At 44.1% G+C, this 24,903-nt stretch overlaps 1 protein-coding gene across 1 annotated transcript; it reads left to right on the top strand.

Annotated features, from left to right (window-relative positions):
• The first annotated feature begins 406 nt into the window (after positions 1-406).
• Positions 407-24,598, top strand: ubxn7 (UBX domain protein 7). Its single transcript, XM_084328122.1, has 11 exons — positions 407-497; positions 1,740-1,896; positions 2,408-2,472; positions 4,112-4,177; positions 6,181-6,293; positions 8,543-8,689; positions 10,978-11,068; positions 15,368-15,498; positions 17,346-17,892; positions 22,703-22,782; positions 24,031-24,598. The coding sequence occupies exons 1-11, from the start codon at positions 428-430 to the stop codon at positions 24,190-24,192; spliced, it is 1,629 nt and encodes a 542-aa protein (XP_084184248.1). The 5' UTR covers positions 407-427; the 3' UTR covers positions 24,193-24,598.
• The last annotated feature ends 305 nt before the right edge of the window (positions 24,599-24,903 follow it).

Raw genomic sequence — 24,903 nt, forward strand, 5'->3', positions numbered from 1 at the left:
CGTGTTTAGTCCCTTGTTTGAGCCGAATCTGGGTTTAACATGATTTGTGGAGCTCCCTCTGGTGTTGTGATCATGGTATTCACTGGCCTTTGGGAAGTATTTTGACATGTACATAGTAACATTACAGAGTAATTTGATCATTATTATTATTATAAGGATAGAGTCATTTGATCATTATGACTATTATTATTAGCATCTATTATTATTATTATTATTATTATTATTATTATTATAAGGGTACAAATACGAGCCCCCCCCCCCCCCCCTATGAAGTATTACCAAAAAAATGCCGGTAATACTACAATTCATGTTCACCTTCCATGAACGAAATACATAACCCATAATGCAACACAAACCTCTGGTGACGCCAGGGTAAAGGACGGCGGAACGCACGCGCAACATTTATGTTGTTGTTTGTGGCGGTAAGATGGCGGCGCTCGGAGACGCATCAACTCCGGGGGTGAATGGGTTAATACAACAATTTACAGCAATTACAGGTAATGAAAATATTTTTTTAATGCACTTGGTCTATAAAATGACCAGAGGCTAGCCCCCAAAAAGAGTTCCTTCGCTCAAGATCCTCGGATTTAATCAGCAGGAAACAAAATGGGCATGAGTCTTGCACTGCCCCCCTGTCAGTGCTCTGTAAAGGGGAAAAGAACAGCAGTCAGCCACCGCCAAGTGTTTGCAGCTAGCTGGTCAACTTTAAAGTAAAATGAATCAAATAAAATAGAAAATCTAAGAAATACTTAACGTAGATAAGAATTGTCGCCCTAAATAGTTACTTTTAAAGGCAGTGATTATGTGGCACTGTTGATGGCAAGCTAACGTTAGGTAGAGCATGGTGGCTTTTTAGTATCTTTTCTGATTGTACGTTAGCTCTGTAGAATGGACGTCGGCTGTGCAGCAGCAACATTTTCCTTCACGATCAGTCGGGCTGGCGAGCTTCTCTCCAGGCTCCGCCTCGCGTTTAACTGCTGGTGGCTGGGAATCAAACATCTTCCGCCTCTAACCTTTCTCTCACTGATGCCACAAAAGTTGCGTGATATATTTGAATACGCTGTTAAACATTGTCAGTTTAAGTTTGCCTTCGCTCATGTATTCGATCGAACTAGGGATGAGCCAGACTAGTTAAACATTTCGGACTGCTTGTAGGGGAGACTTGGAAAGTGAAGTGGGCATGCGCAGTCAACATAGGAAAGTGAACATAGACTGTACAGTAGAATTTGAAGACGTAAGATTATACCTGACAAGTGACAATGGTCATGAAATGTTACACAATTGAAGAATTAAAGATGTTTACATTTGACATTCAACACATTCAAATTCGTATGTATTTTAGAGAGCTGTTAGATTATAGGCCTATTATTACTAACAGCATAGGTCCAGTTGTCATTTTCCCCCTAGCTAACAAGCAAGGTTTGGGTCATTTATTATTAATTCATAGAAAAGTGGGATGATGTGTGATACATAGGCTTCTAATATAGACCTTTTCTAACTTAAACAACATAAACGTTCTACATAGTTCCCTTTGTATTTCCTGTTGCAATGTTTTACAGTTGCTGACAGGAAATACACAGGGGCCAAAGCTGTTCCCCTAGCAACAGAATAGGAATATATGCATATTCATTTTATTTAGAGATATTTACCACTATCTGTGTGTATACCATTTTACAAATAGAATAATCATTCTATTGGTCATCTTTCTATATCTATGATGTATACTTATTTATACGTAGGGGCCACAGAGAGTGTGGGAAAGCATATGTTGGAGGCATGCAGCAACAACCTAGAGATGGCAGTGACCATGTTCCTGGATGGAGGGGGGATTTCAGAAGAGCCCAGCACCAGCTCCAGTTCAACGGGAGCTTCCAGCAGCAGAGCTCCCCCCGAAGAGTAAGTTTGATGCTGTGCTCCACTGGCCTGTGTGGGTTTATGGTTAATGGGGAATCTCCAAAAAGCGTTTTGATAAGACTATAGTCCTATTCCTCGGAGGAGAAGTCACGTTCTCTTGTCTCTTTAAATTTCCCGGCACACCAACGCCAGAGTTCTAGCAGAGACCACCTGGAACCAGTGGTGCGTTATTGAAATCATCTGGGGTGACACGCACCACGTGCACGCGCGCTCCCTGCGCGTGCGCGCGCTCCCGCGAATGCGCATTTAATGTCCCCTCGCTTGGGCACAGACTAAAGACAGTGCCTAATTGCCTCTACGAATGGAATGTAAAACGTCTTCACAACAAGGTTAGGTGTGAATGTGTCTGAGAACGTATTTAACACACCTGACGACCGGAGCTATTGATATGCAAATAGCGAGTGAGGTCCCACACCGTGCTACCCCGTCCCATGAACAACGCATGCCTGCCTGGAACCACGTTCATGTTAACATGTGTTGCCTTATGTTTCAGTGAAGTACGAGCACCCATTCCTCAGAAGCAGGACATCTTGGTGGAACCAGAGCCGCTGTTTGGAGGTACTGTACCCAGCACTGCACCTGTCCGTTTGACTACATCATACTCTTAAGCAGCCGACACACTACAAGTCTTTAAACATCGTCAGTGTGCTGTGCTGCTTCACACAACGCTATATAAATGCACCCATTTACCATTTACAACACAACTCTTTGTTTTGCAATTGGGGATCTTGAAGTCGTCGTCGTTTTCAGATGATGTGACCCATCAGCAACACAACATACACATTACAAGATCTTTCACAGGGAGGGGATCCCTGACAAGTCTTGTCTGGTCTCCAAACTACAACATGTTAGTCATATAAACGCATGCGGGAAATGACACAGGTTCTGGTGATGGAGGCATTTGTTTTCGTCAGAGGACTACACCGGAGAAAGCACAAGGCAATGTTTTAGCGCTTTCTCTTTTTCTCTGAGAGGAAAAGCTAGCGGAGAACAAAGCTAACTTGTCAATCGCACTCTGGTAATGGGCTGTTTTTTCCCCCAGATCTCCGCCCATCCCCCCTTTTTTAAGATGGCCTAAAGTGAGCCATTGTTTAATTAGAACTCCTAAATGATGATCGGGTACCTGCCAAAATTCCATGTAGAGTAAACAATGTTAACTCATTGACTGCCGGGGATTAGCCATGGCCCTGTGGTAGCATTGCCACACTTTAAAAGATAGGACTGAGTCACCTTGTTTGTAGAGCTATAACTATATTCTATATTATAGCTATGGATACAATACTATGGCTCATTTGACATCATCTATCTATCGTTCAATATGTGAAAAAGAATAAATTTTTCCATCCATACGTTCCCGTGTTATACCGTGGTGACTATAAGTATGGTTTTAGAGCGGTCTAGGGTAATTCATGAAATGCTGAGTTATAGCCGTATTAGTCAATTCCACTATAGACGTTGCCATTTCTTGCCTGTATACGCTATTATCCCGGAATAAAATCTATATCATAGGTATTATGTTCCATCATGAATGCATGAAAGGGGGGAGGGGGCCGTTTCTGATTATCTGATTGTCAGTAACAGCATTCGTATCGAACACTTAAAAACGGTTATCAGCCCGATCGGTGTAAAAGCATTGCAGGATCAAGCTAAAATTGACGTCGGATCATTCTTACCTGTGATCGGGAGTATTCCAAAAATAATATTCCAATTGTTTGATCACCATCTGGTACATCCAATGTCAATTTGGCCCACGGCATAATCCATAATCCACCACAACATATGGATTGGGAATATTTGAACCGGAGATGTTTGGCCGTCCCGCAGGCGAAGATAGAAGGGTACAAAGGGTGCTCGATACCGCCGTCTAGCGGGATGCGGCCGGTATTGCACTTTTACATTCTCAGGCTGATTCCCCATGTTAACCCCGAGTCCATGTGCCTGTAATGAATAGAAATATCGAATAAAAGAAATAACGATCAAATAACGAGTATACTCGTTGTTGGCGTTCAACGATTGGCACCCAATAACGAGTATACTCGTCGTTGGCAGTGAATGAGTTCAAAGGTTTACCAGCATTTGGCTGGGGTTAGTTGTTTTGAAGAATCTCTTGCATGGTAATTGTTATTGCTAGCAGTCAGTCCTTTGATGGTTTTCTTTAGTTTTTTTAGGTTCACATTCTTTTCTGTTATTCTTGCAGTGCCAAAGCGACGAAGACCTGCCAGATCCATATTTGATGGCTTCCGGGACTTCCAAACCGAAACGAGTGAGTTTCTTGACTAACCTACAATGGTAACAAAATGTGGAAGAGTAAAGTTATCTCAATCCCCACCCTCTTTTCTTGATTCTCCAATCACAGTGCTTCGCTCTGACAAACAAAGTTTGTTGTTTGTTGATGTTCTTGAATTTGACATACATGGGCCAGACGTGGCCATCAAACAGACCGGGGGGGGGTCTGGCACTGTGTAGTTCCTTGAGCACTGTGTAGTTCCTCAAACAAAGTTTTCCTGAGGGAAACAACAGTTTTGACTGGAGGATCAAGAAAAGAGGACGGGGCTTAAAATAAGTCAATAGGAAATGCATGCTTTTTCTCTCATTCTGTCTTCTTGTCACGTCTGGTTTTGTATTCATAGCTATCTATACTTCATATCAGTCACTTCACTTTCAAATAAATTCAGCAGGTGGATCTCCCTTGAAAGATGAAAAGTCTCATATCTGCTCTAATGTCAGTATAAGTGAATTGTAGAATCAACTTATATCTTGATTTGATTCAGCTGAAAGTGAGTTGACTTGACCCTAACCCAGCCTGCTACATTGACTTAATGGACTGGTATGGTGATAAAGCTCCCCTTAAATGTATCTCCTGGTCCCGCTAACAAAAATGACACCTTGTTGATGCTTGTGTTGGACCAGAAATACGTTATATAAATCTATGGTTTATCGCCATAACGGTCAAAACAGTTTTTAACACTTTAAGTGCCGAAAACGTGTTTAGGCATCTTTCCTAGCCATGCTCAAGTTGCCTAGGACGCCGTAACTTGTCTTTGATATCAATATTTAAAAAATCTGTGATCGGAATCATATTTCCCCTCTGCAGCCTTCACACACAGTTCTGAGCTCCTCTAGCGGTTCAAGAGCGCCATCTGGTGGCCGATCGGCAGAAACGCCAAACAGGAAGTCATGTGGATGAAGTGGTGATCACCCATATTACTTCCGGGCACTCGCTATAGGTCCCGGGACTCGAGCTCGACACAATACATAGCGATCCGTTGCCAATAACTCGATAAACAACATGATTTGGACGTATATACTATTATACAACCTGGAAATGGACCGGGTATTTCGACATCCCATAATGGAAAACTGTCTACCCCACGCTGATCGCCCAACGGCCCGAGGAGACTGGGGTGAGTTTTAGCGTGTAATATTACCGTGTTCGATACTAACTGATCTGATGAACATATGACCCACATTAGATGAATGGTATAACGTTGCCCACGGAATTATAAACGCCCCCTCGCCCATCCGGTCAACATCAGATGACGTGTAGTAACTTCCAGAAGTACGTCCAGTTGGAATTTTTTATATCGCGCCGATTGCTATCAAACTGTATTTCATCATCAATATAATGCATTTGGGGCTATAAATCACGTTCTGGAGAAAGCTGCAGAAAGAGATGAAAACATACTTATACCTTAGACCATATTTTAGTATGAATATGTGAATGAAAAAGTTTAACGTTGCTACACCATGAACAATACATATAGGACCTTGAATGGGCCCTAATAATGGCAATCTAGCAATAGAATTAAAAAAGTTATAGCCCTGCAAAGAAGGGGAACTTCTCCATGTTAAATAGAGCTGGCAACGGATGGTATATCATGAATTTAGCCTTAGGCAATCAAAGTGTTAAAGGTAAACAAAGCAACCATAAAAAGAAAAACACACAGTAGTCTCCAGTTCAAAAGACTCACTAATTTAGGTAATTCTACCGCCGGAATGTTGTTTGTACCAACGACCACCAGCAATTGAAACAGCTGTCCTGTCGCAATTAGCATACGTACGTATAGCCGGTTAAGGACCGGGGGTGACTTCTGTCCTCCAAGCTGCATTTGAAAAGTCACTACAGTAGTTGCTCTGAGGCGCTGACATCAAGTGTGCGTTTCAACCTGGAGACCACTGTATGTAAAACACGACAGTGCTGATTAGTAAACGAGCTACCGCTTGTTAGATCGGTGTGGTCCTTGAGCGGTGCATGTCTTTCCCCAGTCCGACAGGAGCAGGAGCTGCGGAATGGCAGTGCAGTGGATAAGAAGCTGAGCACCCTGGCAGACCTTTTTCGTCCCCCCATTGAGCTCATGCACAAAGGCAGCTTTGAGACGGTGAGGAAATGCCCGCTGGACCCCTTTATTCAGATGTTGCATTTTCCTGTGCGTCCACACTTTGCATGACGATCCCCAATATGGTTCCACTGTGGCTGATTTCATTGAACATTCTCTGGTTTTCCTTGCTTTTCCTCTTGAGCCCCAGGTTACACTAATCATTTCAATGCAACTTGTATCATCCAATCTCGCAGTGACTCATTAACTGTTGGGTCTGGACAGTCCCACGGTGGATTTTGGTCATATTGGTTGAGCCGGATTCTGAGTTGGTTCTACGTGGTGTGAATGCGATTGAGCCCCAGTGTGCATGGGAGCAACGTAAAGACACGGAGAGGAAGAGCAGGAATGTGAGCGCAATCCAGCCATGGGAGACGCATAACAGCCATTTTCGTCTTGTGTGTGTGTGGACTGGACACACAGCAATGTGATCTCACAGCATCAGATCTTTATGCCCAGATGTCAAAAGTCACATTGAAATGACAAGTGTAACAAAGCCTTGGGTAGAATTCTGATCACAATGCCAACCTGACCACAGGTTGCGGTCTGGACCATCGGATCATGGTGTGAGCAGAATGCTACTTGGGCGACTGTCCAAACCTGACCGGAAAGTCTAAAAACACTAAAATATAATTAATAAGTTATCGGGTTCCATTTGTGAATACCGTAATTCCTCTAATAGTAACCCCGGCTTGTATTTGTTTCAACTGTAGCGGATACCAGGCTTGTATTAGGAGGAGGCATGTATAAGAGAGAGGCCTATATTTCTCATTTTCAAACAGATCATAATGAATAAATCAACATTTTGTGTCAGTTTGAGCCCAGTAATATGTACTGGGTTCATTTATTGAAACCAAGTACTGTATGAAATACGGTAGTAAACAGTGCAATTACAGGTGGTCAAAAAAAGTTAAATAAAGTAAAATAGTGCAATCACAATACTGGTATAATAATAATAATAACTTTGTTTTATACAATTCTGAGGTAGGCTTACTCTCTTGGTAAACATTAACACCATACCATTATATGGTATTTACTGCACAGCCAGGCCAGCATATAACAACAATAACAAAATATATTACCTATGGTAAATCCGTTGAGGGAAATACCGTAATTCCTCTAATATACATGAAACCCGGCTTGTATTAGGAGGCCGGCTTATAATTGCTTAGCTCAACAGCGCACCCGGTCATTAATAGAGACCCGGTTTTTAATTGAATACCGGTTACTATAAGAGGAATTACGGTATATGAACATGTCTCTCCTTGAGCTGAGCACCTGAGGGACAATAGTTTAAGATAAGATAAGATAAGATATTCCTTTATTGATCCCCTTGGGGAAATTCAGGATTAATGATGAAATTAATGATGATGTAATCAAGAGACAAATCCTGGAGCTGCTCCATAGACGGTGAATAATGCTCTGAGGACACTATGACCGTACCCATGGTGATTTTACTGAGGACACTATGTGACAGTACCCATTGTGATTTTACTGAGGACACTATGACGGTACCCATGGTTATGACGGTGCCCATGGTGATTTTACTGGGATATGAGGACACTATGACAGTACCCATGGTGATTTTACTGGGATATGGGTAAACATTTTTATTCAGAGCTGTAAGCCTAACATGTAAATCAAACTACTGTAAGTAATTTGGATGTAAAAATGGATGCCCACAAAACCAGTTACTAATTAATTAGACCAACTCCAAAAAGTGTCACTTGATGACATTATTAATTCACCGATTTCCAGTTTAAAGGACAGGTTAACTTTTTTTCTTTTTTAAACATTGTGTAGTGTCTAGTATGATGTTGACTAGTATGGGCATATGTTCACTGATTGTTTTAGTATTGAGAAACATAGCACTGTGCTGCATCCTCTCACCATGCTCAAATACAATCCAACAGGGGAAGTGTTGGCCTTCAAAAACCAGGATGGGTGTCCTTTTCCAAAATGCGAGATCACAGTATAATCAGATGTGTCTTAATATGTTCCACTGAGTTTCATAGGCCAGTTACTTAGATGACACAAAGCAGATGACATTCTTTATCATTTTGATTTATATTGTTGTAACAAGCCCATGGCAGCACCTCTTATAAAAGAAAAGAGCTTTTGAATATACTATCAAACTCATTTCCATTTAAGATTTGAAAATGAGTCCGTGGCACAGTATTTGATCAACATTCAACCTTTTACACACACAGAAGTATTCATAAGTGAGACCTGTACTATCCTGTATCCTGTAGGCAAAGGACTGTGGTCAACTGGAGAACAAGTGGCTGATGATCAACATCCAGAATGTGCAGGACTTTGCCTGCCAGTGTCTCAACAGGGACGTGTGGAGTAACGATGCCGTCAGGACCATCATTAGAGAGCATTTCATATTCTGGCAGGTATGCATCCAGTTTCTAACCAACACAGTTACACCATTTATTTGAAAAATATATTTTGTCCACTGTTGCCCAAAAAGGTTTACCAGTGTATTGCCAACCATAAGGAAATGTGGGTGGCTGGTGTGGAATACTACACTACTCCATACCAGCCTTAAACAGGGTGCTGGTATTGACTGGTGTTGAATACTACACCACTCCATACCAAGCTTAAAGGCAGACTAAGTAGTTTGAGCCACTAGAAGTCACTAGAGCACCAGCAGAACATAGGAAATTATCAAACTCAAACATTGTAGATCAAATATTATTCAATATCCAGTAATATCGTATCAAACATCCTTTTTAGGTAGAAAAAGAGAGTTGATAACCGAACAAGCCACCGTTTTCTTTTTGAGAATGGGAGCAGAGAACCATGGACTGCCCACTAGCAGCATGTTTATTCAATCAGGTGCGTTCCACATGGGGTAATAGCAAGCACCTAATGCACATAACATGTACATAAGAAAAGCAAAATAATAAAATGCAGGCAGAGGAAAGGGTCTCTGCCGATAAAGACACCACCACACACTTCTAGTTCAGATGCAGATTCAGGTTCAGATTCCTTTATTGTCACAGCTTTTTAAAATGTACATACATTCAGAAAAATGTGAGATGCTTGTTTTTCCCCAGCTCCTCAACTGTAGTAGATTTGTAAACAACAATACACTATGATCTATACAACTATACAATACAAGGTAAAAAAAAAAATGGATAAGTAATAAAATAATATCTATATTGTAAGTAGCAGCAGAATCAGAAAGGTCTTTATTGCCAAGTATACTTTTCACATACAAGGAATTTGCTTTGGACGTTACTGGTGCAACATTAGCGGACACAATAAAGTGGTGGAGTAAAGTAAAATTAAATATGAGCTAAGTTAAGCACAATAGAATAATATATTTATGAAATAAAATATAGGCCAGGGCTGTACGACTGCGTAAGAGGTTGAATACAATTATGTGGGAAATAAACTAAGTTAAATATAGCTCAATAGATAGATATAGTACAATGTTAAGTAAAAAATAAAGTAGGAATAGGAATAGGCCAGGGCTGTGCACCTGGGCAGATGTGGTCAAATTATACAATTATATACACTAATTAGAATGAAGTAACAATACAGTGGGCAAGTATATAGTCCAGTAGGGTGTGTTAATGTAACACAGTGGGGGGGGGTGTCAGTGAGGGTCCCGAGCCTTGTTGATGAGGCTCACTGCAGAGGGGAAGAAACTGTTCTTGTGGCGTGAGGTTTTGGCCCTGATGGACCGCAGCCTCGTGCCAGAGGGGAGTGACTCAAACAGGTTGTGGCCGGGGTGGAGGCGTACAGGTCCTGGAGGGATGGCAGATTGCAGCCAATCACCTTCTCAGCAGAGTGGATGACACACTGCAGCCTGCCTTTGTCCTTGGCCGTGGCTGCAGCGTACCATACTGTGATGGAGGAGGTGAGGATGGACTCAATGATGGCCGTGTAAAAGTGCACCATCATCGTCTTTGGCAGGTTGAATTTCTTCAGCTGCCGCAGGAAGTACATCTTCTGCTGTGCTTTCTTGAGGAGGGAGCTGATGTTCAGCTCCCACTTGAGGTCATGGGAGATGATGGTTCCCAAGAATCGGAAGGACTGTGTGTGTAAGTCACTTAATTAAGGTGCTTTTGTGTGTATGCTTGTGTGATAACTTGAGTCTGTCCATTAGTAGTATGTTTGCCTGGTGGAAGTAGCTGTTCAGTGTTCTTATGGATGTGGACCTGAGACTGCAGTACCGTCTGCCAGACGGCATGAGCTCAAACAGTTTGTGGTTTGGGTGGCTGCTGGGGGCTTGTCAGTATCCTGTGTGCCTTGCTGACACACCGTTATACTGTCATAGTGGGTCATAAGTGATGATTGAGAGGGATTCCTTTTGTATGGGTCAATACATCGTTTTCTTTTTTACAGATAATTCTATTCATTACCAAGATCCATGTGTAACATGTGCCAAATCTGAGCAAAGCGACTTGGTTTTCTGCATGTTTGGCACATAGAAGCATGTTAGTTCTCTCCAATAGAGAACAAGAGATTATATCTTAAAACTTTTTATCCAATGACCACAAACTAATTGTCCAAGTCTACACTAATCAGTAAAAGCAATTTTCTATACACAGTATCGGACGATACATAAAGTTGATCAGAATCGGTATCTGTGGTGAAAAGGTGGTATTGGTGCCTTGCTTCACCTGCCACTCTGCATAATTAGTTGACCTGCTTTGTGTTGTCATTACAGGTATATCATGACAGTGAGGAGGGACAGAGATATATCCAGTTCTACAAGCTGAACAAGTTTCCCTACATCTCCATACTGGACCCCCGCACAGGTGAGTACTTAGAAGGGGCCTTTGCAGCATTTGATGGAATCTCTCTTCAGCTCTGTCCAAGACGTCTGCAGTTCAAGGGTCTTTCCCCTTCATGTAAAACCTTGCATGGACAGACTTAACTTCATTGAGAGCCGCCAAAGGGAAAAACATCTGAATTTAAACATTTAAAACAGCCATAAAGCCTATTTTAGATGGATGAAAGGAGGCGTGCATTTCGATGTGATGGGGTCCTTCCGTCAACAGGGTTGCCCATCATTGTGTCAACTTGGCTAGAGCAGAGGAAGCGGAACCTAGAAACTCTTCGAGTAAAGCAGCCGTATGTCTTTTTTTTTTTTTTTTTTTTTTTTAGAAAAGCGAAGCCAATGGACAAAGTGGGTAAAATTACAAACATCTTTGGACCTTTTAAAGGGGTTATGCACTGCTATTCCTAGCACTATTTGGGCAACTTTACACACTTCCTGTGAGTCTATGTAACACATCTGTAATTTTTATTCCAAAAATAATCATTGTTTTATATTTCTAATCTTGTACTCAAAACCAGCATTTTTCAGCCTCATGAAAGCAGGCTATTATTGGCTTGGCTCCACCCATACTAGCAGAATGCTTTGAGTGACAGCCACCCACCAAATAGCTCCGCCCATCTCCCCGTCAGAGATTAGGGTTCAGGTTACATACAAATATGGTATGTCATAAATATAGAGATGTAGCAGTACTGTCTATCTATATATATATAATATGTTACCATGAATTGAAATTGGGGGACCCTGATGTAAACAAGACGAAAGTCTTTCTCTGGTCTCCATCATAGCAGTACTGAGCAGTACTGTAGCAATACAAATATGGTATGTCATAAATATAGAGATGTAGCAGTACTGTCTATCTATATATATGTTACCACTATTTGTAAAAGCCACAACCACGTTACCATATTTGTAATAATGTAAATCATTGTGTCGTTGTACATATTGTGTATACACCGTTAGAAGCTAACATAGCTTAGCTTGGTAGCTATTGTGCTAACAACATATCCCGACGTCCGGCTCGCTGGCCGGCATGCACGCCCGACACAAAATGGTTCTCTCCTCTCTGTACACCCCCGTCCCCACGGGTACCCTGCCGGGGAGCCCATGGACGCGACAACGGCGGCAGCCGTAGGGTGCTCGAGCCCGCCGTAACGCTAGTGGTACACAATAGCTATGAGCTAACTAACGCTACGGCCGCCGCTGTTGTCGCGTCCACAAGCTCCCCGGCAGGACACCCGCGAGAACGGGGGCACACAAGGAGGAGAGAACCACCCCAAATCGAGCACTCATGCGGGCCGACAAGCCGGACACCGCGGTTGTTGTTAGCACAATAGTAGCCCACTGTGATGCACCGAGTGGGCCACCATTGATCAACATGCAGCGATGTGTAGCTTGCATGATGCGTGTGCAGTGCTTTGCCACACAGGTCTGAGAAGAGGACCTGCACATGATAGCAACCGGGAGCGTCGCGGAGCATTCAGCCTGCTGGCTACCTAGATCCACTTCAACCAGCCGAGCGTCGGGAGCTCCAGCAGCTTGTCGATGTGCTAATAGCCTGGAGCCAGCTACCGTTAGCTTGCAGAGGCTCCAGCACACCGACAAGCTGTGTAGCCAGCTACCGTTAGCTTGCAAAGGCTCCAGCACACCGACAAGCTGTTTAGCCAGCTACCGTTAGCTTGCAGAGGCTATTAGCACACCGACAAGCTGTGTAGCCAGCAGGCTGAATGCTCCGCGACGCTGGTTGAAGTGGATCTAGGTAGCCAGCAGGCTGAATGCTCAACGACGCTCCCGGTTGCTAACGCCGGCCCCGGCTGGTGCTAAGTAGCTAGCGATCGCTCCCGAGTCCCGAGAGCTAACGCCGGTCTGTCTGTCGAAGACCGAGGGAACCGCATCAGGCTTCAGCTGATTAGTGATCTTCTGGACAAACCTTCCACCCTGCAGGTAGCAAGAATGGAGGCGGGCATTACTAAAACCACAGAGCCAATCACATCACCGTGCGCTATAAACAGCGCCCTGTGACGTGCACCAGGTCGTCAAATCAACATGACCTGATTTACTAGAGGCAAAGAGGGGATGGGCTGTAGCTGAGGAATTCGCCAATATAGTATTTAGGCCCAAAAACACATTGATACGAACTCCTATTACTATAATACAATGCTAGAGACTGAAAAATGACATTTATAATGCATAGCACCTTTAAAGGGAAATACCCACCATTTTAAGAATTCACTTCCTTCCTGTGCCCCAGGACGGTTCAGGAACGTTCAGTATTTGTGAACACGCACCACTCTCTCCTGAAGCTAGAAATCAGGGAGAGAACCATCTCTCTTTATTTTTTTTCTTGGCCTTTCTTGCCAGTTCCCTTCCTGGTCATTACTACCCTACTACGACCGACCAGTAGGAGTCACTATTGCAACGACCATGACTCGTACCCCACGGCTTCCTGCCTGCGAACACTGCCAATTGTGTTCGGACGGACGACTGACCAAGCCGGAGGTACCGCTTGGATTTGAATCCTGGGTCTCTGCAGTGGTAGGCGAGTGCTTAGACCTTTACACTACCCAGACACCACAATAGAAAACCCTCTCTGAACCCTCCAAACTTGGATTTAAAACCTGGTGCTGCTCCATAGACAATGAATGGGGCTCTGACTTTCTGAGGCCATAAAAGGTTTGTGTGAGCTCTGAACCCAAACAAGGTTTAAATTATGGTTCAGACCTTCTACCAATGCTAGAATATAAACCTCTGCATCATGACTAATGTTGCACAGTATACCGAAACATAGATACTTTTTCAATACAGAGAATCTGACAGAGAGAGGGAGGATGTGGATGATGAAAAGGAGTGGGCAGAGTACAGAACCTTGGGGAACAGGAACACCTTGTGTGATAGTGGATGACAGAGGAGTGGTTGTGAAGTGAAATGAAGTGTGATTTGTTGGAGAGCTGAGCAGGATGTCGACTCACAGTATTGAAGGCTGCACTCAGGTCAAAGAGGGTGAGGATGTTAAGGTCTCTAGTGTCAGCGGAGGTGAGGAGGTCATTGAGTACTTTTGAAGAGTGCAGTTTATGTGCTGGCGAAATCCATATCGGTTATGGAGTGCAGGTGGGTTTGAAGTTGTGTGGTGACGAGCCGTTCCAGGGTTTTTGCGATGAAGGGGAGGTTGGAGTTTGGTAGGTAGTGGTTAAGGCAGGATGGATTAAGAAGACCAGGTTTCTTGTGGATTGGGGTGACGGCAGACGTTTTTAAGGCGGAGGGGACAATTGCATGGGACAGTGAGGATTGAAGAGGTTGGTGAGGTAGGAGCATATGATTAGGACAGGGAGGCATATCTTCAACAGGGGCATGGGTAGGGGGTCGAGGGAGCAGGTTGTGGGTTTGGATGAGCTGATGAGTTTAGAGATGATGGAGGGGGCAACTGGAGCGAACCTGGAGAGGCGGCGATGGGGGGGGGGGGGGGGTGTCAAGAGAGGCAAGGATAGTTGCTGCTGGGTCTAATGCATGGGACAGTGTTTCTGTCTGCAAAGAAATGAAGAAATTACTTGCATTGAGGAGTGTGATGAGTTGCCAAATTATATTAAATATGTTGCTTAATGTCAGACCTACTGTATTGTAAATAGCATGACAAGCATATTAGAAAATGTGCATTCCAAAACAACAAATGTATTTAGCTATAGTTATTTGAGGGGTCTCAATTTGGTGCTTTTTAAAACCGTTAAATAGCATAGGGCTACTAGCTACAATACGGTGGCTCTATTGTTTTGATATATGATGACGATAAGATAGAATAATTCTCAGAATGACACATTTCATGAAACTAATCGTAGTACACCTGAAGACATGCTGTGTGGACACGCTTTGAGGAGTCATAACAACAATCGATTTTCGATTATTTTATGCATTCAAATGTATTCATACTACAGAGTTCTCTCTCTCTCTCTCTCTCTCTCTCTCTCTCTCTCTCTCTCTCTCTCTCTCTCTCTCTCTCTCTCTCTCTCTCTCTCTCTATATATATATATATTACTGGTTTAGAAAAATCGAAATGTTGTTTCAAAGTTGTAAACAATGAAAATTTGCCTTTAAACATGATGCTAATAGCAGTAGCCACCATTTTAACTCGGAGAGAAAGCAAAAAGAGAGGCCTAGGGAAGCGAACAAGAGGAGGAGAATCGTTGACACACTGTATTGAAGGTCATTCTTTTAGAACCTTTGATTCTCTATGGAGACGGTGACACCCCTAGTAGATATGCTGTTGACCTGCTCTATTCTCCTGCAGGCCAGAAGATGGTGGAATGGAACCAGCTGGATGTGGCCTCGTTCTTGGAGCAGGTGACTGGCTTCCTGACCGAACACGGACAGCTCGATGGACCATCCTGCCCTGCGCCCCCCGCCAAACGAGCTCGCTCTGTGAGTCTCGTACATTATACCCCCCCCCCCTCTCTCTATGTGCTCTATTATGAGCTTTGTCATTTTGTGTTCCGCATTCTCTGTAGGCCTCCCGCGCATTGTCGTCATTTTGACAAACCCCGGCTCCTGTTTTTTTACCCCGGCTCTATGGTGAAAATGAATGGTGTTTTCCTTTTCCTGTTGACCAGTCATTTTGACCATTAAAATGCAGCTGGGGTGAGAAGGTAGAATGGCGTTTTACAGGAGCGGATGTCGTTGACAGCGATCTGCTTTCCCAACTGTTCCAGGGTGTTTTTGGCTCTCGAGAAAGCAGCTGAAATACGTCACTCGTTGCCTTGCTGACTTTGTTGTCCTGTCGTCTCTTTGTGTGAAGGCCCTCTCACACAGCCAGGCGAGGGACAGTGGTATTACATGGTATTACATGTCTTCAGCCATCTTTCTGATGCCATTTGGTCACCGTGGTCTACCCCACAGTGCAGTTTCTGTTCAGTTGGCTGTTATCGACCAAGCTGGTGCTGAGTCGTAACTAGGGGGTGGTCCGGAGGGGGGCTGAGTCGTAACTAGGCGGTGGTCCGGAGGGGGGCTGAGTCGTCACTAGGGGGTGGTCCGGAGGGGGGCTGAGTCGTCACTAGGGGGTGGTCCGGAGGGGGGCTGAGTCGTCACTAGGGGGTGGTCCGGAGGGGGGCTGAGTCGTCACTCGTCACTAGGGGGTGGTCCGGAGGGGGGCTGAGTCGTCACTCATCACTAGGGGGTGGTCCGGAGGGGGGCTGAGTCGTCACTCATCACTAGGGGGTGGTCCGGAGGGGGGCCGAGTCGTCACTAGGGGGTGGTCCGGAGGGGGGCTGAGTCGTCACCAGGGGGTGGTCCGGAGGGGGGCTGAGTCGTCACTAGGGGGTGGTCCGGAGGGGGGCTGAGTCGTCACTAGGGGGTGGTCCGGAGGGGGGCTGAGTCGTCACTCGTCACTAGGGGGTGGTCCGGAGGGGGGCTGAGTCGTCACTAGGGGGTGGTCCGGAGGGGGGCTGAGTCGTCACTCGTCACTAGGGGGTGGTCCGGAGGGGGGCTGAGTCGTCACTCGTCACTAGGGGGTGGTCCGGAGGGGGGCTGAGTCGTCACTAGGGGGTGGTCCGGAGGGGCGCTGAGTCTAAACTAGGGGGTGGTCCGGAGGGGGGCTGAGTCTAAACTAGGGGGTGGTCCGGAGGGGCGCTGAGTCGTAACTAGGCGGTGGTCCGGAGGGGCGCTGAGTCTAAACTAGGGGGTGGTCCGGAGGGGCGCTGAGTCTAAACTAGGGGGTGGTCCGGAGGGGGGCTGAGTCTAAACTAGGGGGTGGTCCGGAGGGGGGCTGAGTCTAAACTAGGGGGTGGTCCGGAGGGGGGCTGAGTCGTCACTAGGGGGTGGTCCGGAGGGGGGCTGTGGCAAAATAATTTGCAATCAAGAAAGCCATTTGCTGTAATTTCCTGCAACTTCAAAAACATAATTTCAATAAAATAGCAAACATTTAAGTACAGTGTATAAGGTTGCACAATAGTTTAACTTTGAACACGTGCACAGAGGACCAGAGGACAGAGCAATCACGTGTTAGACAATGACAATTTCTAAACTGGCCTGCAAAAATGTTTCTTTTAATTTACTTTTATTATTTAATTTATTTTTAAAACACATGGTGGCGCTGGCGCGTTGTCGTAGTGGCACTGTGCCTCTGTACCATTTATTTAGGGAAGGCCCTGTCCTCACAGCAGAACAATAGGATTCAGGTTAAAAATCTGCTAAATCCCTGTTTAATATTCTCATCCATTTATCCCTCCTCCTCCTCCTCGCCACTCTCTCACTCTTCACCATCCACCATCCAGGAGAGTCTGATCGACGCCAGCGAGGACAGCCAGCTGGAGGCGGCCATCCGAGCCTCGCTACAGGAGACTCACTACGAGTCCAACTCCACTGCGGACGCCCCGGACTCGCCCCGCTCCGACGACGACGACTCCGACTCCGACGCAGAGCCTTTCTCCGACAGCGAGGGCTTCATCTCCGTCGACGGCTCCGACAACGAGACGCCGGAGCCCCAGCAGGAGAGCAGCTCCTCCGGCAAGCACGCCACCGCGGCCCCTCCCGTCACCACCACCACCACCTCCTCCTCCTCTACCGCTGCTGCCCCCCAGCCTCTCTGTCCCGACAGTCCCCCGGCCCGCCACAGGAAGTCCCCCTACAAAGAAAACAACCACAGCCACAGGAAAGAGGAGAGTAAAAAGAACCATCTGGAGCCTCCCGCTGCGGGACCCAGTCGCACTCAGCCTGACACAGATTCGGGGAAGAACCACCACTCCACAGCGGGAGAAAGTCCTGGGTCTTCCAAGCCCAGCGCCACCAAACCCTGTGACCTTGACTGCCTTGATGACAATGGTAGGACAAATTACACACTGTGTGTTCAGTTTGATTCATTTCAATACTTTCTAAGAGTTGACACTAATGGTTGCCCAACTGCCCCGGGGCGGGAGAATCTTTTTTTTTTTTTAATAAACATTATGTAGATTCAGCAAAACTTCAGATGCTTGTTTTTCCCAGCTCCTCAACCATAGTAGATTTGTAAACATGGTACACAACGTATATTTCTATCTATACAAACTAGGGATGCTCGATATTGGCTTTTTTACCTATACCGATATTGTCCAACTCTTAATTTCCGATACCGATATCAACCGATACCGATATATGCAGGGTTTCCCCCCCCAAAAAATGGAATAATTTCAGGTAATTAACATTACCGTACATATCTCTTGTTGTGGAATTAACACAACATTATGCATACTTTTGACAATAAATTAAATCAGAATTTGTTCTTACTTGCTTGCCTGGGTAAATAAAGGTTATAGAAATGTAAACAGATACCGATATTTTCCGATATCACATTTTAATGCCGATATCGGCCGATAATATCCGTAGGCCGATAATATCGGACATCCCTAATGCAAACTATAACTATAAACTAGCTAGGCTATAAATAAACTATGAACTAAACTATATAGAACTAAACATAGTTTAGTTTATGGGCGGCTAAGTGGCGCAGTGGGCAAGGCACTCGCCACTAACGCAGGAGATGCTGGGTTCGAGCCCATCTCTCTGCGTTGCTTCCGGCTTGGCTGGTCGTTCATACTAATACAATTGGCAGTATTAGGGGGTGGGAAAGCTGGTGGGTGGCGATCGGACGTTGTGGACAGCGACTCCTACAGGTCGGTTGGTGCGCCTGTACAGCAGAATCCGGAAGCAACGGGGGCAGCGTGAGCCTCCCACGCGTTACTCCTTGCCACTGAGAGATCACGCTGTGCAGGTGAAAAGATGCGACGGCTGCCTCCTCGAGTACCGGAGGGGACACGTGATGCAAGGCTTCGTCCACATTGCAGCCGACCAGTGGAAGGCATGGTCTAACAACGTTCGAGACAGGGGAGGGTAGAATAGGATAATACGAAATTGGGATGGGAGAAAAATAGAAAATGGGGAGAAAAAGTAGATAAAAAAAAGTTTATTTTGAGCTGGAGTGCATCATAACTATCCGCTAACTATCTCACAAATATGAAACGAACTTCGCCCAGAGGATTGTTCCGCTATGAGCAGCTCCATGGTTAGTTTAATTGTTTTGGGACCAGCTTAATTGACATTAGCAGCTAACGTTTGTTTAGGTCATTGAACTGTCAGTTTGTAAGATATCATCTTTACTCGCATAGTGTTCCTAAATATTTATTTAGTCTATTTTAGTCACAATTTCGGCCAAGTAGAACATGACCGGTACTCGCCCGATGGGCAAGCATGCGCTTTTGAGACCTTGGTGTCAACCCCTGTAGAGGAATATAAATGTGACGGGACTGATTAAGTCAGCAAAAATGAAATGTATGCAATGGACCTATCTCGAGCCCTGCCCCCTTTCTTGATCCTCCAATCACAACTGTTGCTTCCCTTGGACAAAACAAAGTTTGTCAATTATTTGTCAATTATTAAAAGGCACTTTGTCGATGTTCAACCTTAATCCTATTGTTCTGTTGTGAGGAGGACATGGAACACGTTGGTGAGTTACATGTTTCTTTATCACATGTCCTCCTCACAACAGAACGATAGGATTAAGGTTGAAAATCGTCAAGTCTCACACTAAATTCTTAGTTTACTAGCACTATGTTTCTAAATTCATTCTATAAACTCATTTCAATTCCAGTTTTACTGATTGATGAGGTTGATGATCTCCACATTCATATTGATACTTCATAGTCTACATTAGGGGTGGGAATCGCCAGAGACCTCACGATACGATACTATTGCGATACTTGCGTCACGATACGATAGTATCGCGATACTAAATATATCGCGATACACTGAGTATTGTGAAATATTTTATTTATTTTTATTTATTTTTTGGATCAAATTTAATTTATTACCTTTTTTCAACTGCAAAGTAAAACTGTCAACATGTTTTATCTAATAAAATAAAGTTCAGTCTGTTCATCTCACTTCAATCATTTTTATTGCAGAACATGGTATTTTCTCAAGCAGACAGATGTAAACACTGTAATCTGTGTTGCATGTACCTGACAAACTGAACAGTTTGTATTACAGTCATATTCCAACTTAACTGAATGCACACATGTGTGTGTGTGGACTACTGTACTATTACAGGTATTGAAATGAACAATGCAACTTCCTTATACAAAAAATAATAATAATAATTATGAATAATTAAATATCAATACTTGGCGTCCCTGTATCGATACAGTATCGCCACGCAAAGTATCGCGATACTACTACGTATCGATTTTTTCTCCCACCCCTAGTCTACATCCACATGATGAATGTAATTCATAGGGACCTGTTTAATATTGAGTATCTGCCCATACAGAGTCCCGATCCGATATTTGTATTTTTCTAGATAATATAGCTGCACACTTCAAGTCCATTTAAGATAGTAAATGTAGTTAGGACCTCATAAAATCAGTTTAATTCTTTCTCAAATTCTGTTTTATTCTCAAATTCTGCTTTTGGCTTAACGTGATCACTGCAGGTAGGCATAGCCTGAATCTCTGGGGTCCAGTCATGTTATTTGCTGATGGGATGACTGTTCCTAATCATAAGGATAGCTACAACTACATGAAAGCGCCTAGTCATGTTACTGCCGCCCAGATTGAGGCCGTCTCTCGCTGTGTTCGTCTTTACATCAACAGTGACCGCTCTGCTTATTTTTTTATTTTTTATTTGGTCTTTTTCCCCCTCCATTTTTTCCTCCGATTTTTCTCCCATCCCAATGTTAGTCGTATGCCAATTCCCAGTCCCTTCCTGGTCGCTGCGCACTTACCCCCCACAGTCAGATCATCTGGGAGAGTGGAGGCTACCACGTGCTTCCTCCGACACACGTCCAGCCAATCACCGCTTCTTTTCACCTGGCAGCGCGGATTCTCATCGAGAGGGCGTAGCGTGTGGGAGGATCACACTATCCCCCTCAAGTCCTATCCGCGCTTAGCAGGCGCCCCGACCGAACTGTAGGAGTCGCTGTTTACAACGACCCGGACCCACCCCGCCAGCTTCTCCCACCCTCTAATACAGCCAATTGTATTAGTGCAGACGGCCAGCCAAGCTGGTGACAACCCCGGAGCTGTGAGCTGGATTCGAACAGGCGAATCCAGCTCACAGCTCCGGGGTTGGTGACGAACGCAATCTCCGCTCGGCCACCTAACCGCCTGACCGCTCTGCTTCTAGCCAAAGCCTACTTTGTCGTCTGTTGTAACTTTTAGAGCTTTTAACCCCTTACTGGTACCAGGCCTAGATTTATTTCACATCATAAATAGATCAATACAGTCTGTATTAATTAATGTCTCCTTTCTTTTTCGAATGTAGCCAAGAGTAAAGACCCTAACCCTGTCAAAACAGCAGTCAAAGTGTATATTTTCAGCACTACGTTTGTTTACCAATGATTTTAAGTGTTATTAGCTAAATATGAGCTTATAAAAATCTCTGCGCATTGCACCGGAAACAGGATGATTTAGACGCGAGGAAATGATGCAGTCATGAAATCGTTGTAGTCCTAAGAAATAGGAGACCCAGGGCTTTTGATGGACGTAGACATTTCATAAAACTACCCTACCCATTCACACCATCTGCTGTCAAAGCTGCAGCCGGCCGGGGTAAAAAAAGAAAAATTTTACGTTATTTTCGTGATTATGTCGAACAAACCTGAATGTTATTGCCATAAAATCTGGTGAAAATGGCGCTATGGACATTATACAAAAGTAACTGTACTTGCAAGTTGCAGTAGATTTCATTCAGTCTTTGTTGCCCTGTAAGGTGCCGGGTGGTACTAAATACAAATTTAACTCTGCCATTGGAAAGAGGATATTTGGCTCCATCTATAGATTTTATAGACTTGGCCATAATAAGGTAATTTATTATATTCTATATTCATATTTCAAATAGCATGTGTCCGGATGGCAAAATTCACTACTGTATCTACAAAACCCCCTGTAAATCATCTGCCCTTTATTAATTTGCTTAGATTTTTAGTACACTTGATCCAAAAAGGTGCTGAATGAGCTCGGTGGCAATTTCTCACGTTTGGTCAATGTTAGCAACTTAGCATTGTGTTATTCACTGTCAAAGATGGAAACATTAAAAAAAAAAAAAAAAAAAAAAATTCTCCTTTTGGTTCATTACAATTTACTCAAGCATAGTAACAGACACAATATTCCTGACACTGGGAATACATTCCATGAGGTCCATAGATGCCCCTAGATACCAAGAACGTGCAAATGGACCTTGTAGAAGTGGAGCAATCTTCCATTTACTTGGGTATGTACTTTTAGGCAAATCTTCTGAAAATATGGCTAGGGCTTAAGAGGTTAAACATTTCCCCCCTTTGGCTTCATCATGTCATAAGAAACCACATGGATTACTGGCAGACAATCCCCTCGAATGAATGAAGGCACCCACAGGCCGCATAATGCACACAAACGCATCTGATTCAGTGCTTCTCCACTCTCTGTCTCTCCCTTTCAGTGTGTGTGTGTGGGCAGATGTTTAGCCTGCATCACAGCTTTCCCTTAATGGTTTTCATAAACATTTTTAACACAAAATAATCTGAATTTGATTGGGCCTAATGTAGCCGATGCCCATCAGTCTTTGAGATCGGATCGGGACATCCCTAGTGATTCAGTGCTAACTGACAATTATTTCTATCCAGGTCCCAAGGCCAGGCTGATGCTTCGTTACCCAGATGGACAGAGAGAGCAGATCGCCCTGTCATCCAAAGCCAAACTAATGGTAAGCGTACAACATGTTTACAATCACTTATAGGGATAGTTCAGATTTGTGGAACCCTAGCCCTATTTCCTACTGTACCAATAATGAACAGTAAGAGTTCTTTCTCAGCACAATCCAATGCTGTTCCTCATACTAGCTCTGGTGTATGAGGTGTTGGCCACAAATGAATGCAAAAAAAGTCAATGGGGTCCAGCTCCTATCCTCTTCAAGCTGACTGAAGCTAGCTGAAATCTACTATACAGTGCACACAAAGTAGATTTCAGTTAACTACAGTCAGCTTGTGCAAACAGGAGCTTGACCCCATTGACTTTGCATTAGTTTGTCGCTAACTAGCCGGAGCTAGTATGAGGAATGGCATTGATTGTGCTGAGAATAGATTCTGCTGATCACCAATATTATTGGTAAGTATGAAATAGGGCCAGGGTTATACTATCCCTTTTAAAGGGTTATTTCACTTCAGTAGAACTCAAGTCATCTACAAGTAGACTAGTGACCACTGCTGTCCCTGTTGTCCGCTGTCAACACCACCATTCCTCCCAGGTGTCAGGCTCCTCATTCACTTCTACCTAGACCTAGTCTAAATATCATACTTCTCAAGTATAAACAAACTACTGCAGTGCAGATTTCTATAAAGCAGAGAATTCTGAGTCAAAGAAGTCATGTTTATTTTGGCATTTGTTGTGTCTACAGATTCATGACCTCTGAAAAATAAAAGCAGGTTGGGTAAATTTGTTATAGGTTTGAGTGTGCTGTTTATATTTGCCTAACGTTGAATGTTTAGAGAGTGGTTACCCATGGTTACCTGCTGCCTTGCTGAAGAAAGATTCTAAACTTTCCTATACTCAAAATTGGAAAATGTCAACATTAGTTAAACAAAGAAAAGTACCTTTTGACTCATAGTGGACAGAATAATATTTCTGTATAGTTTGTTTATAATTCAGAAGTATGTTAAGACATTCATAAAACATCTATAAATCATTTGCAGATGCTATTGTGTGCCCTAATCTGAAATATTTTTGGATTTGTTCATGATTAGTTCATTATCTACAAATACCTTATAAAGGTCTTATAACTGAGTGTTATTATAAAGTGTTACCCTTTAGTTTAGATAGAGGTCTACTAAAGTGAAATATCCCTTCTATTATCAAAGCGAGAGCTCCCCTCCCCAGACCCAGTGATCATTCCTTATTGTGACGGGAATTTTCATCCCATCTCAAACTTTCTCTCTCTGTCATCATCTTTTTCAAGGCACTGGTGAGACATGTCCAGTCGAAGGGTTACCCCAACGAACGCTTTGAGCTCGTCACAAACTTCCCCAGACGGAAGCTTGCCCACTTGGACTATGACATCACACTGCAGGAGGCGGGACTTTGTCCACAGGAGACTGTATTTGTGCAGGAGAGGAACTAGATACCCCCCTCCCATTCCCCATGCCCTCCTTTCTCTCTCCAGTAAAACATCACCTTTGCACCAATGGCCTGGGATGATGTTGTCGGCCTTGGCCTCTTAACCTTTTGTTCTCCTGGAAGTAATACCCCTGCCCCCCACCCTAATATCCAGAACATCTGTCAATGGATGGACTTCATTTCCCATCATTGTACTGGCCTTGAATACTCTACTGATGTCTCAGTGCTGTTGACATACTAAACCTCTTGTAGTGCTCTACATTTGGCCAGTAGGGGTTATTGATGCCAGCACTCTTGTTTTCGGCTACTTTTTATTCAGAGGTACAGTATCAATGCACAGCAGGAAGGAGTTAATCTGATATAGCCTACATGAAAACAAAGACAAACTAAAATGATGGTCCATTGACTAATCACCAGGGATTTGGGGGGGGGGGGAGAGAAGAAAAAAAAGACTACAACCTCCTCAAAAGGATGTCAAATGTCAGATTTTATTTTCTAGTTCTCGTTGTTTTCTGTACCTGGGGACAGGTGTTGGAGGGCTCTTTTTTTTTCTTTTTTTCTTTTTTTTTATTACTTGAGCACCTATTTGTCCCAATTTTGTTCTATCACTTGTATATTGGCTGAGGCATTGTTGTAATTATTGGGTGGGTGTTCAGGAGAAGAATGGGGGGGGGGGGGACACAGAGCGTCCGTGGATTTCAAAACCAATTCAGTG

This window comes from Notolepis coatsorum, assembly GCF_963971535.1.
Source record: "Notolepis coatsorum genome assembly, chromosome: 13".
NCBI classification, from domain to species: Eukaryota; Metazoa; Chordata; class Actinopteri; order Aulopiformes; family Paralepididae; genus Notolepis; species Notolepis coatsorum.